Below are 19,103 nucleotides of genomic sequence, written 5' to 3' on the forward strand. Positions count from 1 at the left end.
ATAAGTTTTAGAAACTTCCATACAAGAAGCATCGTTTGAAAAAGCCTCATGCAGATGTCCTTCTGCTTTGCTGGCATCTACACAAGGTGGTGCCTTGTTGTCTCAGCCTCTTGCAGAGAGCAACAAAAACAGAGCACAAGGAACCGAAGCCACCACCATCTCCGAGAATGATCCGGCGGCTGCTCCTGCCGCTCTGCCTCTTCCTCGCACTCGCGCCGACCCCGCCACGGCTGCTCGCCGTCGCCGTCGCCGCCGCCGCCGCAGCCTCGAGTTCCAGCTCCAAGGTGGTGAACAGCCTCCCCGGGTTCCATGGCCGCCTCCCCTTCCACCTCGAGACCGGGTACCCATTTCCCGCCTCCTTCTTCGGCTATTTTTTCCACGCAGCAAGACGGATCACCTTGATCGACCGACCCCATTGGCTAAGTTTTGCCGTCGCTTCTCAACTCAAGGTACGTGGAGGTGGACGAGGAGAACGGCACGGAGCTGTTCTACTACTTCGTCGAGTCCGAGGCCGGCGCGGAGGACGCCCCTTTCCTCCTCTGGCTCACCGGCGGCGACCGCTGCTCGGTGCTCAGCGGCCTCGCCTTGGAGATCGGTACGTCTAGCTTGCATTCTCAACCGTTGACTCGCCACGCCAATGGCATTGCTCTCCTGACATCATATTGTTCCATGCATGTGGACGGCGACTGCAGGCCCGTTCCAATTCGTCCCAGAGCCCTACAACGGCACCGTGCCGCGCCTGCAACTCAACCCCTACTCATGGACAAAGGTCGGTTCTGTTTCTTGCATACGTACGTACGCATGCAATGCCGGTTCATTTCATGCCCGTGTGTTGTGTTGACGGCGTCCATCTGTATATGCAGGTGGCCAATATCCTTTTCGTCGATACGCCGGTCGGGGCAGGGTTTTCATTTTCAAGACGACCCCAAGGCTACGATGTTGGGGAAGTATCTACCTCGTTGCAGCTCCATGAACTCCTCATCAAGGTACAGTGGCTGCTCTGATCCACTAATTAGTCTAATTTGATTTAGCTCTTTTTGAGGGATCGTGTACTAATTCGGTGTAATCCGTGTGACAACGTCTAGTGGTTCACTGACCGTCCCGAGTTCCTCGCAAACCCTCTCTACATTGGGGGAGACTCTCGTGCTGGACAACTTGTACCATTTATCGCTCAAAAGATCTCAGAAGGTAGGTACCCACGCTATGCACATTTTTCTCTTTTTAAAACGAAAAAAAGTCGGCCCCTCCTCCCTCCCCCCGCTGTCGCCGGCGGCGGCCGGCCCCGCCCCCTCCCCCTCTCCCCCTCCTTCCCTCCCACTCCGTCGACCCAGGGCCCTCGGATCCGCGCCCCCTCTCCCCCTCCTCCTCTCCCGCGACCCCACGCCGCCCCCGCGACGGTCGGGCCGCGCCCCCCACCCTCTCGCCCGCTCGCCCCTCCCTTCCCTCCCTCCTCCTGCCGTCGCCGGTGCGCCACGCCGGTCCTTGGTCGGGCGGCCCCGGTGGCGGCGGGACTCCGGCCTTTCCCCTCGTGGCTTGGGTGGTGCGGGGCAACCTGGGGCTTGGTGGTGCGTCTCGGCGGCAGCGGCCCGGCGCGGCGGCGGGGCTCCCCCTGGTGCGTCGTGGATGGTCTCGGTGGCGGTGGTGCTGCCGTTGGTGGCTGGGTAGCGGTGGCAGCGATCCGGCCCTTCAGGCCCATATCTGCCCCCCCGGGCCCGATCTGGGTCTGGTCGGGCCTGCCTCGTCGCCTCTGGTTGGTTTGCGGCGGGGATGGCAGCGTTGACATCGCATCGCTGCGGCGTGACGATGGGAGCTTCACGAGCTTGTCCATGCCCGGCTGAGCTTTTGGGTTGCATGAGGGTAGCGGCGGTGGCGGCCTACGTTCAGCGGCACGGCACCGGGACTTTACGAGCCCCGGGACTTGGTCGGCGCTCGGCCGGGCCTTCTTGGCCTGGTGTGTCCTGGCTGCTGTGTCCGGTCGGCACCCGCCGATGGCGGTGGAGGACGCCCTCCGGGTGGCTGCGCTGCTGCTGCCCTCCGGTTCCAATGGTTCGGTGTGCTCTCGTCGTCGTGTCCGGACGGCGACCGTCTTGGACGGTGGAGGTAGTCCCCTTCTGTGTGGTTGTCCCCCTGTCAGATCGTGTCTTCGGGTGGTTCGCCTCAGACTGACCGGCCTTGCTACGTTGATCATGGTGAGACGACGATGATGATTGCAAGACCGAGGTGGCGTTTGTTGGTGGATGGCATGCTTAGTGGTCCGTCTCTGATTGTCCGGGGGGTGGTGGCTTGGGGGTCGGGAGAAATCCTTGTCTTTTGACACCGACACGGTGACGCTTGAGAGTGTCACCCTTCCTTTCTGAAGGGTGTCGGGTGTGCCTCCTCCCCACGCCTCGGAGCGTACCGGGGGAAACCCTAGGACCTGTCCGGGCAGCAGTGTCATCGTCGTCATTATCCTTCGTGAAGGTGCTGCTTGGTACGCGATGGATCAAGATGCTTGGATCGTGGTGGAAATATTTCGGAGGAGACGCAGCGGTTGCGGGTCACTATTGTTTTTGTTAAGCCGTCGGTGTTGGCATTATTTTCTCTTTCTTTTCTTTTTTGGGCGTGGATGTGATGTTTTGCCCCATGAGTGGTTTCATGTTGTATCATGTGGTTGCTATATATATATATATATATATATATATATATATATATATATATATATATATATATATATATATATATATATAACGGGGCGATAGCCTATTTCGAGACAAAAGAAAAAAAGTCTGATACGACACGTATAAAAGTATGGCTCATGCAGCTCTTTTTGAAAAAATGGCTCATGTAGCTGAAACTCGTAAACGCATAGTGATGGGGTCATAGTCCTAGGATAGGGTCATAGGCCTGCCATACAGGTCCTAACCAAGGACTACCCCACACAAAGGACAAGACCCTAAGTGTACCCCGACTGAATTAAGGAATCCCCATTATCCAGTCGGGGACAGGTCCTATATCATCTAGTCGGATACCAACATTCGGAGAATACCAAGCTAACCGACTGGATACACTCGGTACATCGTAACCTCCCTGGAGGGAAACGGTCGTACGTTTTCGGGTGCATTTATTAGCATTTAGAGCATACGTTACATGTAACGTATGCATTCAATCCCCACTACTCCGCCCTTATACCGGAACCGTTGTGGAGGGCAGCGCACTCTATATAAGCCGCCCTCCCCCACTGGTAGAAGGGTTAGAAAATCATTGTATTCCGTATTACACTCGGTAACAAGCTCCGAGAGCACTGAGACATAGGGCTGTTACCTCCACCGCAGAGGGGCCCGAACTCATACAACCTCGTCGTAGCTAGGACTCTGCCCATCTCATTCGTACCCTACACATCTACTGTCAGGCTTATACCCACGACAGTTGGCGCCCACCGTGGGGCAGGCGTCTAAGCGACTTCCGGCGAGTTTGCGTCTACTTCCTTTCGTCATGTCGTCTGGTGGAGATTCGAGCATGGGTCACCAGATCTTCTTCGGCGCTCTCTCCTTCACCGTCGACGATTCAGCGTGGCTTCGGGAGGCACCTCTCGACGTCGAGGCGCTTCCCCGTCGCGGGGCCACACACTTCCGTGCTGGCGCCCGCGGCGTTCTTCTTCTCCAACAATCGGCTCCGTTGTCGACCTGCAACTCCATCATGCGCCGCAACAAGCGGTCCCGCCGTCCGCGTCTCCAACGTTGGGTGCAGCATGCCCGAGCACGTCAGATCGCGTCTTCTCAAGTGGCAGTTCTGGAGTCTGTTGTGGTTGCCCCGCGTTCCCAGCACTCGGGCTCAGTTCCGACTGAGTTTCCTTCCGAGTACGCAGGCCGCGGGCCTGCAGCAGAAGTTCACATGGCCAACACCCATGAAGATCCCCGTCAAGCTGGTCGAAGCGAGCGCGAGGTCGGTGAAGCATCCGGTGCGCGCCGTCCACCTCGTCGTTCTGCCAGTCGACACACTCGGCGGAGCAACGTAGAGTTGTTCCGCACGCCCCTCCTCAACTTGGCTGCTGCTGCCAAGATAGCCGATTCCCTCCAACCGACCGATTCAGAGGCTGGTAGAGGGATCGAGCAGATCTGAGCCCTGTTGCACACGGCGCATCAGCAGAATTCGGCAGTCTCCCAGTCGCACAACCGGATCTACAATAGTTCCGTCCACGCCAACACGCATCGGTCGGTTCACAACCCTGGATCCCATCAGCGCCACAGGGGTGACAACCGTTCCTTGATTCACGAAGATCGCCGCCGCTCACGCACCCCTCCGTGGGGTGGGCCCTATGGATCCCTACATCATGATGATCGGTGTTCGGTCGGCGACACTCACGACCCAAGACCCGACGCAAGAGGACGTATCGCCCAGCGAAGAGTCGACAGGGGTCGAGCCCACCGTGATGGTTACGACATGGACCGTCCGAGTGGAAGCAGGGCCATCGTGTCCGGTCCCGAGTGTTTCAGTCGAGCCATCCGCTCGGCTGACATCCCGCCCAACTTCCGATTGGCAGCGGGAATCAGTAAGTTTACAGGAGAGTCCAAGCCGGAAACATGGCTGGATGACTACCGAGTGGCAGTCCAGATCGGAGGAGGGGACGACCATGTCGCTATGAAGCACCTCCCTCCGATGCTCGATGGCTCGGCACGAGCGTGGCTAAACCAGTTGGCCCCCTCGAGCATTTACAGTTGGGCAGATCTGGCCCGAGTATTCATCAGGACCTTCGAAGGGACGTGCAAACGCCCTGCAGGCCTTGTGGAGCTCCAGCACTGTGTCCAGAAGCCGAATGAGCCCCTGCGCGACTTCATCCAGCGTTGGACAACTCTCTACCACACGGTGGAGAACGTCACCGAGCATCAAGCAGTCTGCGCCTTCAAGGCAGGCGTGCGGTACAGAGAGCTGTACTTAAAGTTCGGTCGGACAGGCGACATCTTCATGAGCAAGATGATGGAGATAGCGACGCGCTATGCAAATGGCGAAGAGGAGGACCGCATCCGGAGCGGCAAGAACAAGACAGTCGGCGATGCTGACGGAGGTAACACTCGGAAGCAGAAACAGAAAGCTCCGCCCACACCGCAAGCAGAGGCTGCAGCCATGACCAATGCTAAGTTCAAGGGCAAAGGGAAGGCGCAGTTTACCCCCAAGAAGAAGCCGTTCAACAATCCCATCCTGGACCAGCCTTGTCCGGTGCACACGAAGATGGATGAAGAAGGCAACCCCATATATGCGAAGCATACCACTCGACAATGTCGCCTCCTGATCCAGGGATTCAGCGAAGGGCAGCCGAGTGAGAAGGACCATGAACAGGATGAGGAGGATAAGGAGGATCCGTTCCCCCAGGTCCACACCACCCTGATGATTTTTGCTGACGTCGAGAGCAAGAGTCGACTGAAGCTGGTGAACCGAGAGGTGAACATGGCCACCCCTTCCAACCCCAAGTTCTTCAAATGGTCCCAGACTGCGATCACCTTTGACCAGTCGGATCATCCGGCACATGTACCCACCCCGGGAAGACAGGCCCTGGTCGTCGACCCGGTGGTAGAAGGAGTCCGATTGCGCAAAGTCCTCATGGATGGCGGCAGCGGCTTGAACATCATGTATGCCGACACCCTTAAGGGGATGGGCATCCTGATGTCCAAACTCAGCGAGAGCAGCATGCAGTTCCACGGAGTCGTCCCTGGACGGAAGGCCAAATCACTCGGCCAGATTGCGTTGGACGTCGTTTTCGGCTCCGACAAGAACTTCCGCAAGGAAAGACTGACGTTCGAAGTGGTTGACTTCCAGAGCGCTTATCACGCGATTCTGGGTCGCCCAGCGTATGTGCACTTCATGTCCCGTCCATGTTACGTGTACCTGAAGCTGAAGATGCCGGGCCCGAAAGGCGTGATCATCATCACAGACAATCGGCACCGAGCTGATGAGTGTCTGCAGCAGGGATCAAGGATTGCCGACCAGCAGATGGCCGTCCTCGAACTGGACGAGTACAAGAAAATAGTCGACCCCGCCGACCTGATGCGCTCGAAGAAGCCAGCTTCAGAGTCTGCATTTCAGTCGGCGGAGAGATGAAGAAGGTCAGCATCCACCCGACGGACGCCACTACTGCCCCGACGAACATCTCCACCACCCTCGATCCTAAATAGGAAGCCGAGCTCACCCAATTCCTCCGTGATAACTGGGACATCTTCGCATGGAAACCCTCCGACATGCTAGGTGTACCCAGGGAGTTGGCTGAGCACCGACTGCACGTGGATCCCACGGCCTGACCTGTCCGAGAACGTCTGCGCCGGTCCGCCGCGCACAAGAGGAAGGCAATCGGGGAAGAGGTGGCCAAGCTGCTAGCAGCCAACTTCATTCGCGAGGTTCACCACTCCGAGTGGCTCGCCAATGTTGTTATGGTGCCCAAGAAGGACAAGTCGCTCCGAATGTGCATCGACTTCAAGCACCTCAATAAGGTCTGCCCGAAAGACCATTTTCCGCTCCCCCGCATAGATCAAATTGTCGATTCGACTACGGGTTGCGAGCGTCTGTCGTTTCTCGATGCCTACTCGGGCTATCATCAAATCCGTCTGTATGGTCCCGATGAGTTAAAGACAGCCTTCATCACCCCATTCGGGTGCTTCTGCTACATCACTATGCCTTTCGGTCTGAAGAATGCAGGAGCTACCTTTATGCGCATGATCCAAAAATGTCTCCTCGACCAGATCGGTCGCAATGTGGAGGCACATATGGATGATATCGTAGTCAAGTCACGCAAAGGTTCCGACCTGCTGACTGACTTGGCAGAAACATTCGCCAACCTTCGTAGGCACGATATCAAGCTCAACCCAGCCAAATGTTCATTCGGTGTTCCCAGCGGAAAGTCACTCGGTTTCTTCGTTTCCGAACGAGGGATCAACGTCAACCCCGAAAAGATCGGGACCATCGTCCGAATGGAGAGGCCGGTCAGAATACACGATGTTCAACGACTCACAGGTTGCCTAGCGGCTTTAAGCAGGTTCATCAGTCGACTCGGCGAAAAAGCACTTCCTCTGTACCGACTCATGAAGAAATCAGATACCTTCGAGTGGACAGACGAAGCCCAAGTCGCATTCGACGACCTCAAAGTCCTACTTTCCACCCAGCCGGTTCTTACTGCTCCGCTCAGTAAAGAGCCCCTTCTTCTATATATCGCGGCTACAAATCAAGTTGTCAGTACTGTTCTTACAGTCGAGCGAGAAGAAGAAGGCAAAGCATACAAAGTTCAGTGGCCAATGTACTACGTCTCCGAAGTCCCGACCCCTTCCAAGCAGAGGTATCCCCATTATCAAAAACTTATATATGGGATCTATATGACTGCGAAGAAGGTGGCTCATTATTTCCAAGACCACTCGGTATCTGTCATTTCTGATGTTCCGTTGTCGGAAATTCTCCACAATCGAGACGCATCAGGCCGAGTGGCGAAGTGGGCAATGGAGATGCTGTACTGTGACATCAAGTTCGAGGCCAAGAAAGCTATTAAGTCTCAAGCCCTGGCCGACTTTATAGCAGAATGGGTAGAACAACAGCAACCGACCCACATCTACTCGGCTCATTGGACAATGTTCTTCGATGGGTCTAAGATGTTGAATGGCTCCGGCGCTGGTGTTGTGATCATATCACCAAAGGGCGACAAGCTCAAATACGTGTTGCAGATACACTTTGATTCCTCCAACAACGAGGCAGAGTATGAAGCTCTCCTCTACGGATTGCGCATGGCCATCTCACTCGGTGTCCGTCGCTTGATGGTCTACGGCGATTCGGATTTGGTGGTCAATCAAGTGATGAAAGAGTGGGACGTCAGGAACCCCACCATGACCACATACTGCAATGCAGTGAGGAAGCTGGAGAAGAAGTTTGAAGGTCTGGAGCTCCACCATGTTCCAAGACTGAAGAACCAAGCAGCTGACGAGTTAGCAAAACTCGGATCCACTCGGAGACTAGTCCCGAGTGACGTCTGCCTCGAGCACCTCCACCTCCCCTCAGTCAAAGAAGATCCTTTCACAGAGGAACCGGTACAGCCCAAGAGCACAACAAATCCGACTGAAGTCGATGTACCTGCTGTGGTTGATCTGGTCATGGAAATTCTGGCTGTCATTCCCGTTTGGACTGTGCCGATCGTGGCATACATCTTGAGGCAAGAACTTCCAGAAGACGAAGTCCAAGCCAGGCAGATAGTATGCAGGTCAAAGTCATTCACTGTGATTGAAGGCCAATTGTACAAGGAGAGTATCTCAGGCGTTCTTCAACGATGCATCTCCCCAGAGGAGGGGCAGCTGATCCTGGAGGATATTCACTCGGGGACCTGCGGTCATCACGCTTCTTCGAGAGCAATCGTAGCCAAGGCATTCAGGGCTGGCTTCTTTTGGCTGCAAGCTAACGAGATGGCTAAGGATATGGTTGATCGATGCGAGGGCTGCCAGTTCTACTCCAACAAATCCCACAAGCCAACGTCCGCGTTGAAGACAATCCCTCTGGTGTGGCCGTTTGCAGTGTGGGGATTAGATACAGTCGGCCCGTTCAAGACAGGCCAAGGTGGATACACACATCTGTTGGTGGCAGTCGACAAGTTCACGAAGTGGATCGAAGCGAAGCCCATCAAAAAGCTCGACGCTTCGATAGCCGTCAAGTTTGTCAGGGACATCATCTTCGGATTCGGGGTACCTCACAGCATAATTACGGACAACGGGACAAACTTTGACTCGGACAGATTCAAAGGGTTCTGCACAAGCCAGGGCATCCGAGTGGATTTTGCTTCCGTAGCACATCCTCAGTCCAACGGACAAGCAGAGCAGGCAAACGGGCTTATTTTGCAAGGATTGAAGCCCCGACTACTGCGAGAGATAGCACATGCCGCTGGGCTTGGGTTACCGAGCTACCTTCGGTGCTTTGGGGACTTCGAACAACCCCGAACAGATCTACAGGGCGATCACCGTTCTTCCTCGTTTAAGGAGAAGAAGCGGTCCTTCCGAGTGACTTGCTTCACAATGCGCCACGAGTCGAACTCTTCTCCGAAGCTGAAGCAGAACAAGCAAGGCAAGACGGAGTGGACCTTCTGGAAGAGGAGCACGAGATGGCGTTAATTCGCTCAACCATTTATCAACAAAATCTGCGGCGTTTTCATGCACGCCACGTCAGAAGTCGGACGTTCCAAGCAGGCGACCTGGTGCTCCGAGTGGATCAGCAAAGACCCCACAAGTTAGCTCCGGCCTGGGAAGGACCCTTCATCATCTCCAAGGTGCTGAACAACGGAACATACAGACTCTACAACATTCAGAGAGAGACAGACGAGCCGCGCGCATGGAACGGAGACCTCCTGAAGCGCTTCTACACGTGATCGTCGACTGAAGCGATGTAACGAACAAGTATTGGCGAAATAATATAAAGTTTTTTGCAGGTTCAAAGTTCTTCCGCGGTCACAGACTCCGGTCTAAAAAAAAACTTAGCCGCGATTCAGCATCGCCTAAGTATTAACCTTCTCCGAGTGTGCACTTCGCGTCACACTCGGGGGCTTAGCTGCGATTCAGCATCGCCTAAGTATTAACCTTCTCCGAGTGTGCACTACGCGTCACACTCGGGGGCTTAGCTGCGATTCAGCATCGCCTAAGTATTAACCTTCTCCGAGTGTGCACTACGCGTCACACTCGGGGGCTTAGCTGCGATTCAGCATCGCCTAAGTACTAACCTTCTCCGAGTGTGCACTACGCGTCACACTCGGGGGCTTAGCTGCGATTCAGCATCGCCTAAGTACTAACCTTCTCCGAGTGTGCACTACGCGTCACACTCGGGGGCTTAGCTGCGATTCAGCATCGCCTAAGTACTAACCTTCTCCGAGTGTGTACTACACGTCACACTCGGGGGCTTAGCTGCGATTCAGCATCGCCTAAGTACTAACCTTCTCCGAGTGTGTACTACACGTCACACTCGGGGGCTTAGCTGCGATTCAGCATCGCCTAAGTATTAACCTTCTCCGAGTGTGCACTACGCGTCACACTCGGAGGCTTAGCTGCGATTCAGAATCGCCTAAGTACTAACCTTCTCCGAGTGTGTACTACATGTCACACTCGGGGGCTTAGCTGCGATTCAGCATCGCCTAAGTACTAACCTTCTCCGAGTGTGTACTACACGTCACACTCGGGGACTTAGCTGCGATTCAGCATCGCCTAAGTACTAACCTTCTCCGAGTGTGTACTACACGTCACACTCGGGGGCTTAGCTGCGATTCAGCATCGCCTAAGTATTAACCTTCTCCGAGTGTGCACTACGCGTCACACTCGGGGGCTTAGCTGCGATTCAGCATCGCCTAAGTACTAACCTTCTCCGAGTGTGTACTACACGTCACACTCGGGGGCCTAACTGCGATTCAGCATCGCCTAAGTATTAACCTTCTCCGAGTGTGCACTACGCGTCACACTCGGAGGCTTAGCTGCGATTCGGCATCGCCTAAGTACTAACCTTCTCCGAGTGTGTACTACACGTCACACTCGGGGGCTTAGCTGCGATTCAGCATCGCCTAAGTATTAACCTTCTCCGAGTGTGCACTACACGTCACACTCGGGGGGGGCTTAGCTGCGATTCAGCATCGCCTAAGTATTAACCTTCTCCGAGTGTGCACTACACGTCACACTCGGGGGCTTAGCTGCGATTCAGCATCGCCTAAGTATTAACCTTCTCTGAGTGTGCACTACACGTCACACTCGGAGGCTTAGCTGCGATCCAGCATCGCCTAAGTATTAACTCTCTTCGAGTGTGCACTTACCGTCACACTCGGGGGCTTAGCTGCGATCGAGCATCGCCTAAGCATTAACTCTCTCCGAGTGTGCACTTAACGTCACACTCGGGGGCTTAGCTGCGATGCAACATCGCCTAAGTATTAACTCTCTCTGAGTGTGCACTTACCGTCACACTCGGGGGCTTAGCTGCGATCCAGCATCGCCTAAGTATTAACCTTCTCCTAGTGTGCACTTCACGTCACACTCGGAGGCTTAACAACGATCCAACATCGACTGTTTGCCTTTGGCTTCACCAAGAAACGCCAACCAAAAACTCGAATCAACATTGCAACAGAAGAGCGAAAATCGGATTCCAAAATTCTCGCACAGATAGCTAACTCGGTGCAGATCAAGTTTACCCGCACCGATTTAAAAGTGTGACAGCCAACAGAAGTGGCCAAAGTACCTTACACATAACACACTCGGCATACCGAGGATAAATTTTCTTACGCGTCAGCAGGGTCAGCGCCAGGACTGGAGGGCTCAACAAAGGTGTCCAAGTCAATTCCATCGGCGATGCGGGTAGCACCCTCAAGGAACGTCTCCATGAAGTCTTCGAATCGGAGCTTCTTCGTGTTGGCGACCTTCAGTGTCTTCAGCTTTTCCTCACGCACCTCCTTGCAATGGACTCAGACCAATAACAGAGCAACATCTGCACCGCAACGAGCTGCAGATTTCTTCCACGACTGCACTCTGTTGGGAATCTCCTGCAGTCGGGTCATCAGGCTCTCCATCTCCTGTCGCGACTCATCTTCTGGCCAAAGCTCCTTGTCGATTCGGCCGACGATTTCTCTCAGTCGACCGATGAAAGGACCAACTTTGCCCACGCGGATGTGCGCACGGAGTAGATCCCGATTGGCGTCATCGCCGAGTGGAACGTTCTCAAGAATCGAACGCTCCACGTCAGCTGCTTCAGCTTCGGCGTCAAAGCAAAAATCTGCGACAATAGGACAAACAGACAATAAGAGCCGACTGCTACGCACATAACACTACCACTCGGAAAGATAAGGACTTACCAGCCAGACGCGCCATCATCCGCCGAGCCCAGTCGCTGACATATTTCTCTTGTGCTCTACATCGTTTGTTCAGCACATCCATCTGACTCATCAGCGCAGTCCTGTGCTTCCCCATATTTTCCACTTCCTCAGTCACCACCTTGTTCACTTCACGCGCCTGCTCCAATGACTTCTCCCGTTCCGCCAGGGCATCCTTCATGCCAGCCATTGCAAGCATGGCCGCATCAAGTTCACCAGCGAACTGATTCCTCTCCGCCTTGAGAGTCTCATAGGCTGATCCCATTGCACAAGTTTTCTGCCAACAAGAAATAAGGGACAATCAGAAAGTTCAACAGTTGACGGTCTAAGTTCTTCAGACCCCCGCCGACGCAAGCAGTCGACAGCGGTCTCGGGGACTACACCCAGTGGGTTCACTGAGAGTTACCCCACTGGCATGCACCTCAAGCAGGCCTGCCCTATTGAAATGCATGTTACCACCTACGCCTCCGAGGCCAATACTACCCGACTTGAGTACAACTTACTCTCGGGGACTCTTACCGTAAGTGCACTCCGACTGCAATAATTACTCGCACTCGGTAATCCTATTTACAGACACAACCAAACTCAAGGCAAAGTGTATAAAGACAACTGTCGGTGCAAGCACTCGACAAAAGTCTCGGGGACTACACCCACTGGGTTCACTCAGAGTGAACCCATTGCAAACAACAGATGATATTCAATAACACCCAGTGGGTTACAGGGGAAAAGTAAATACTTACTAGACCACTTACTCGGATATCATCGCGCAGCTCCAAGCTCCGCTGGTACAAGGCCGCAATGGAGTCATAGGCCCTCTTGGCTTCTCCAGTCATCAGCTCCGCCTGCACCATAGCCCCCTTGACCGCTCCCACCTGCTCCTCCGGAAGACGCTGGATGCTGAATTCAGCATGCGACAAACCTGGAATCGTCGGAGGTTCCTGAGGCATCCCAAGGCCCGCCCCAGTCGGCCCCTCCTCCACCAGCACTGGTTCAGTCGGCGGCGGTGCCTCTATCGGCAGCATGTCAGCGGCGAGAGCGGCAGCGGGAGGAGAAGCCTCAAGAACAGGCTCCACTGCTGGGTCGGCTCTCCCCTGGTCGCCCTCATCCAGACAGATCGCCCTCTGACAGGCCGAATGACACGAGGTCTCAGAAAAAGAAAGAAGTGATGGTATAAAACACTCGACGTTCCTACAACGCACCTGGCTGAGACGAGACGACATTGTCCGTATCCATGGGGTCGTCTTCCTGACGCGCCGGGGAGGTGGCAGAAGTAGCGACCCTGTCGAGTGAGATCCAGTCGGCCAATAAGCAGAAGTTTACTCGGATATCAGAAAAAACTGAAAGCTGAGTACACTTACGTGAAGGTGACGGGGACAGCGACCCTCATTCGCGGCAGAGCCTTCCGAGGTTTAGGCCCACTCGGCTTGGGCGCCTTAGAAGATTGGCCCGCAGGCTCAGCGCCGACATCCCGGGTCCTCTTAGCGCTTCGAACACTCGGGACCACTGGAGCAGTAGGCGGAGCACTCGAAGACGTGGGAGGAGCTAAGGGGACAGTGGGCTCGTGTCGGCGCTTGGTCCGATGCTCCTGTTGTGGGGGTGGCGAGTCCTGCTCCTCATCTTCTTCCTCCTCCTCGCTGGACTCTTCCTCCGACTCCCCGGTGTCGGAGACGTATTCAGCGCTCTCCACGCTGCCCTCCTGGCTGCCCTCCTCCTCCTCGGCCGAATTACCGTTCGAGACGGGAGAAAACCAGTTGGTCCACGCCTGCATAAAATTTAGTCGGCGACATCCAACATCACACAGAGATTCAAGCAAACGACAAGATTAAGACAGTTAGGAGCACTCGACAAGACTCTCTCACCTGATTCGGCGGAGGATTATCCGCGCAGAAGGGCTTCACTTGCTGTGATCCTTTGGGATTCTCACAGGGCCCCGTGATCTGGAGCACCCACGAGGTCACCCTCTCCTCAGTCACGCCCACAACATTGGTCCGAGTGGAATCCTCGGGCCCCGTATAATGCCACATGGCATGGTCGCGAGCCTGCAGAGGCTGGATCCGCCGACCGAGGAAGACTTCCAGCAGGTCTATACCGGTGACCCCCCTCCTGACGACGTCCACGAGCGCCTCAACCAAGGGTTGGACGTCGTTCTTCTCCGCCTTCGAGAGCGCGAGCTGTTTAGGCGGGGCGGGCCGGTCTAGACTAAAAGGAGGCAGACCAGTCGACGCATTCGGACAGGCGATATCCTGGCAGTAGAACCATGTCGACTGCTAGTTCCTAACCGACTCACTTAACTGGAGAGCAGGATAGCTACTCCGACTCTTCTTCTGGAATCCTAAACCCCACAGAGCTGGAGGAGGTGCGTCTTATCATCCGACTGGCTAAGTCGTTTGATGGTTTGGGATCGGGTGGAGAAGATGTGTTTGAACAAACCCCAATGGGGAGGGCAGCCGATAAAACATTCACATAAGACTATGAAGGCAGAAAGTTGTGCGATGGCATTCAGAGGGAAATGATGAAGTTGGGCACCGAAGTGATTCATGATGCCTTTGAAGAAAGGGTGCGGAGGCAAAGAAAAACCTCGGTGGACATGGCTGAGGAGCAGGACGCGCTCCCCCTCCCGGGGCGCCGGCTCGACCTCGTCCTCCGCCGGCAGTCTCCAGGACTTGTGCACGAGCACTCCGTGCTCCACCAGCTACAGCAGATCTCCCTCCGTCACCGTGGAGGGGAGGAAGTCTCCTTGGATCCACCCCGCCGGCAGCGGCCGCTGCCGCCGTTGAGCAGGCGCCGCCGCCTTGCCCTTCTTCTTCCTCGCCTCCATCTTGCTGGTCTGACCCTTGGTCATGGAGGCGACGGCGAACTCTCGAGAGGAAGGAGAAGGAGGGAGTGTTGGAGCGCTGGAGGTGGCGAGGAAGACGGAGCAGGCGAGAGCGAAAGATTTGGCGAGCGTAACGAAGAAGTCTCGCCGCCCAGATTTAAATAGGGTTCCGACTGGGTCACTGGCGGGTGGCCCCGAAACCTTATCCGCCCGACCGGCCGCGGCGATATCAGTGGAGGACTTGAAGGCGCGAGAATCGAGGCGTCAGGCGCTACTCGAGTGCGCTGACGTCGTCCCCGCTGAGCGCGCGGAACCCAAAATTTGAGATCCCGGAAAATCCGCCGCTGTCAGTTGACCGGTCGCGTCAAAAGATGCCGCGGAAACACTCGGCTCCCGACAGTCGATTTCGCAAGCACTTCCACTCGGATCGTTGGTCAGAAAAGGTAAAATGGATAGGGGCAAGCAACGCCCAAGCCGAATCTAATCCAGTCGGATCCAAACTTCAAGCACCGCTTCGTCGTATCAACCCCAATCCATTCGGGGACTAATGATGGGGTCATAGTCCTAGGGTAGGGTCATAGGCCTGCCAAACAGGTCCTACCCAAGGACTACCCCACACAAAGGACAAGACCCTAAGTCTACCCCGACTGAATTAAGGAATCCCCATTATCCAGTCGGGGATAGGTCCTATATCATCCAGTCGGATACCAGCATTCGGAGAATACCAAGCTAACCGACTGGATACACTCGGTACATCGTAACCTCCGTGGAGGGAAACGGTCGTACGTTTCCGGGTGCATTTATTAGCATTTAGAGCATACGTTACCTGTAACGTATGCATTCAATCCCCACTACTCCGCCCTTATACCGGAACCATGTGGAGGACAGCGCACTCTATATAAGCCGCCCTCCCCCACTGGTAGAAGGGTTAGAAAATCATTGTATTCCGTATTACACTCGGTAACAAGCTCCGAGAGCACTGAGACGTAGGGCTGTTACCTCCACCGCAGAGGGGCCCGAACTCATACAACCTCGTCGTAGCTAGGACTCTGCCCATCCCATTCGTACCCTACACATCTACTGTCAGGCTTATACCCACGACACATAGCTTAAAGTATCTATAGCCGGACCCCCTAAATGATCTGTCGTATATTTACATATGCGCCCGATCAGTGATAGGACATGAGAGAGAAAAGAAAATGATCCAACCGGATCCTTCATATCATCCTTGTATGTCCGGACTGTCCACGAACCCTCATATCCATCTCTCAAATATGACGAGGATACGAGAGCTCGTGGACGCGCCCGGGCGCACTCGGTCAGTCCGCCGCATAGGACGCGATCTTACCTCAGACCACCTTTTTTTTTCTTTATTCGTTCTTTTCCTTCTCTCTCTTCCTCTCCATCAATCACCGTAAGTGACCGGACATATGAGGAACAAAATGAGGAGTGTGGCTGCATAGACGAACAAATAAGGGACACGCTCGGTCACTGACCAGGCGTGTCCGCGGGCGTTTGAGGGCCCGAATTTGCAAGTCGTGGCTGAAGATGCTCTTAAAGCATCTACAACCAGATCCCTTAAATGACCTTTCATACGTCCACGGACACGCCCGGCCAGTGACCGGACAGGAGAAAAAAGAAAAATGATCCAACCAGACCCCTAATATCGTCCCAATATGTCCGGGCTGTCCGCGAACCCTCATATCCATCCTAAATATGGGGAGGATATGAGGGCTCGCGGACACGTCCGGGCAATGCGCCACATAGGACGTGACCACATCCCGGACCATCTTTTTCTTTTTTTATTCATTCTTTTTTCTCTCTCTCTTCCCCTTCATCAATCACGTGCAAGTGACCGGACATATGAGGAAGAAAATGAGAAGTATGAGCGTGCGGACGGATTTGCAAGGTCCGCGGTAGATGCTCTTTCTATTTTAAATTGTCAAAAGTCAAAAGTATAATTGATTAAATTTGAACCTCAATTTTTTAATTTTGTTTACCTAGTTCAACTGTCTATCCATGTGCAGGTATCGAAGCTGGAAGGAGCCCCATTCTTAATCTTAAGGTAACCATCATGATAAGTAATGATCTAAATATTTTTATATTTCTTTACAGAGGGGTTACATCGATATATCGCATGTCATAATTACGTTAATTTCCTCGCTCCCAGGGCTATTTGGTAGGCAACCCCGGTACCGGCGAAATCATTGATGTTAACTCTAGAGTGCCATATGCTCATGGACTTGGTATAATATCAGATCAATTATACGAGGTAATTAAACGCATAGACATCCGCTCCAGGATATCTGCACGCACCAAAAATTTCTGCACTCCAAATGATATGCATGTTACCCTGTCAGTCAGTCTCTCTCTCTCTCTCTCTCTCATTTTTTCTTCTGTAGACAATATTGGGGCATTGCCAAGGAGAAGACTACACGAATCCTACAAATACATTGTGTGCTCAATCTCTGGGCACTTTCAATAATGTAAGAATAAGATATCCCACCCACAGATACTTTCAACCTGCGTACCAACTCCCATTTAGCACCTGACTGAAGGTTATGTACTGCATCTGCATGCAACTCAAATTGCAGCTCCTCTCAGAAGTCATGATGGCCCAAATTTTGTTGGACAACTGCGTTTATGCATCTCCTAGACCAGGCACTGAGACGGACAAATCAGCTGGTTCTGCCAGGAAGATCCTAAGCGAGGAAGCAGCAATTTCATCGGGGAAACGAGTAAAACACCCGCCACCTCGTGTGCCACCCGGCTGCATTGTAAGCCAACATATATATATACAGAGCCACAGACCTCTCACCATTGTATGTGTTGACAGTCCTTGAGTTTGACCTAATGCTACGCATGGGTGCATGCAGAGCTACACGGCCTACCTGACGTATTTCTGGGCGAACGACGCGCTCACCCGAGACGCCCTTGGGATCAAGGACGGCACCGTGGACGAGTGGGTGAGGTGCCACGACGGCGACCTGCCGTACGCCTTGGACATCGGGAGCAGCATCAAGTACCACCGGAATGTCACCGCCAACGGTTACCGTGCGCTGGTGTACAGGTAATGAGCGAAACTCTGACATCGTCACAAGGTGGTAGGTTTGTTCGTTCGATGCTAGGGATATCTGAACCTGACTGAGTTTTCTGATTGGTGTTGGCAGCGGCGACCACGACGCGGTTGTGCCGCACCTGGGGACGCAGGCGTGGGTGAGGTCGCTCGGCTTCCCAATCGTCGACGACTGGAGGGCGTGGCATCTCGACGGCCAGTCTGCCGGGTTCGTCATCGTTCGTTCCAACTTTGATTGCCTTGCCTGCTCTCTGCTCTTCTCACTCGGTAACAGTGATGCCTCTGCTTGATTTCCATTTCACGGGCCTGCAGATTCACCATAACTTACTCCAACAACTTGACATTCGCGACCGTAAAGGTAGTGACATTATATTTTCTGATCGCGTATGTGGCGCGCGTGGTTATTGGTGGATTGGCAGTTCTGAGCTGTTGTTGCGGGTTGGTTTTGCAGGGAGCGGGGCACACGGCGCCTCAGTACGAGCCCGAGAGGTGCTACGCCATGTTCAACCGTTGGATGCTGGGCCAGCCACTCTAGTCGTCTACCTGTATGTAATAACATCATCTAAGTAAGTCTAGGGTGTATATGTTCGTCTACACATACCTCATTTCGTGAAGTCTGTTTGAATCAGCATGTGTGCTCCAAACCTGTTGTGGCAGGCAGTGGTGCTCGTGTGGGCGGCGGGAGGCCTTGGTCTGTTTTGACCGTGTCCAGATCTGATGTGGATGACCTGACTCTAGTTGTGGCCGTGGCCGGGGTCCCTCTTGTGGTGGTGGCGAGTGTTCGAGCGAAAGTTTTGTGTTTCTAGCGCTGGCAACGATGGCGTCCGTGGGTGTCGCTTGCTTCATGAAGACGTCGTCGAAGATCTTATCCTTGTGTCAGTGCTCCGTGTGAAAACTCTTGTTCGTATGGACTCGGCAGCGGCATTGCTTCGCGTCTTCACCCTCTTGGGGGCGTTGTTGTGGTGCTCAGGTGTCCATGGTCGGACCTCTTCTAGGTGTTAAGCTTGTTCTAGTTTCTTATATATTTTTTGATGTGCTTTATCGCATCGCTCGCCTCGTCCGCCTCCGGGTAACTCTCCGGTGGTGCGCTCCCTCGATCCGCTCTTCTCCAGCTCCGGGTGCGGCCTCTTCTCCTTCTCCGTGCGCGCGACTCGAATCACACGGAGCCTTCTCCAGCGCCTCCTGGCACCGGCGACTAGCAGCGCATCCAGCAGGAACACCGGACCCCATCTCCGCCCCTCCCGCTTCGCCGCTGCCGGAGGGGACGCCGGCGAAGCCGCGCGCGCCCCGCGGATGGCGGCGGCGGGGCCCCTCGCGTCGGCCCTCGGGCTCTGGCGGCGGCGCCTCGCGTCGGCGGTTGCGGGATCCGCTGTGATCTCGCCAAT

The 19,103-nt window shown here is 54.6% G+C and overlaps 1 protein-coding gene across 1 annotated transcript; it reads left to right on the top strand.

The window, feature by feature from the left end:
• Positions 1-65: 65 nt before the first annotated feature.
• On the top strand, positions 66-18,719 carry LOC123427552 (serine carboxypeptidase-like 7). The gene is made up of 14 exons (XM_045111631.1): positions 66-340; positions 450-595; positions 693-769; positions 864-986; positions 1,086-1,188; positions 16,670-16,707; positions 16,813-16,914; positions 17,045-17,128; positions 17,237-17,419; positions 17,519-17,712; positions 17,813-17,926; positions 18,031-18,076; positions 18,170-18,284; positions 18,376-18,719. The coding sequence occupies exons 1-13, from the start codon at positions 168-170 to the stop codon at positions 18,251-18,253; spliced, it is 1,467 nt and encodes a 488-aa protein (XP_044967566.1). The 5' UTR covers positions 66-167; the 3' UTR covers positions 18,254-18,284; positions 18,376-18,719.
• The last annotated feature ends 384 nt before the right edge of the window (positions 18,720-19,103 follow it).

This window comes from Hordeum vulgare, chromosome 2H, assembly GCF_904849725.1.
Source record: "Hordeum vulgare subsp. vulgare chromosome 2H, MorexV3_pseudomolecules_assembly, whole genome shotgun sequence".
Lineage (NCBI taxonomy): Eukaryota > Viridiplantae > Streptophyta > Magnoliopsida > Poales > Poaceae > Hordeum > Hordeum vulgare.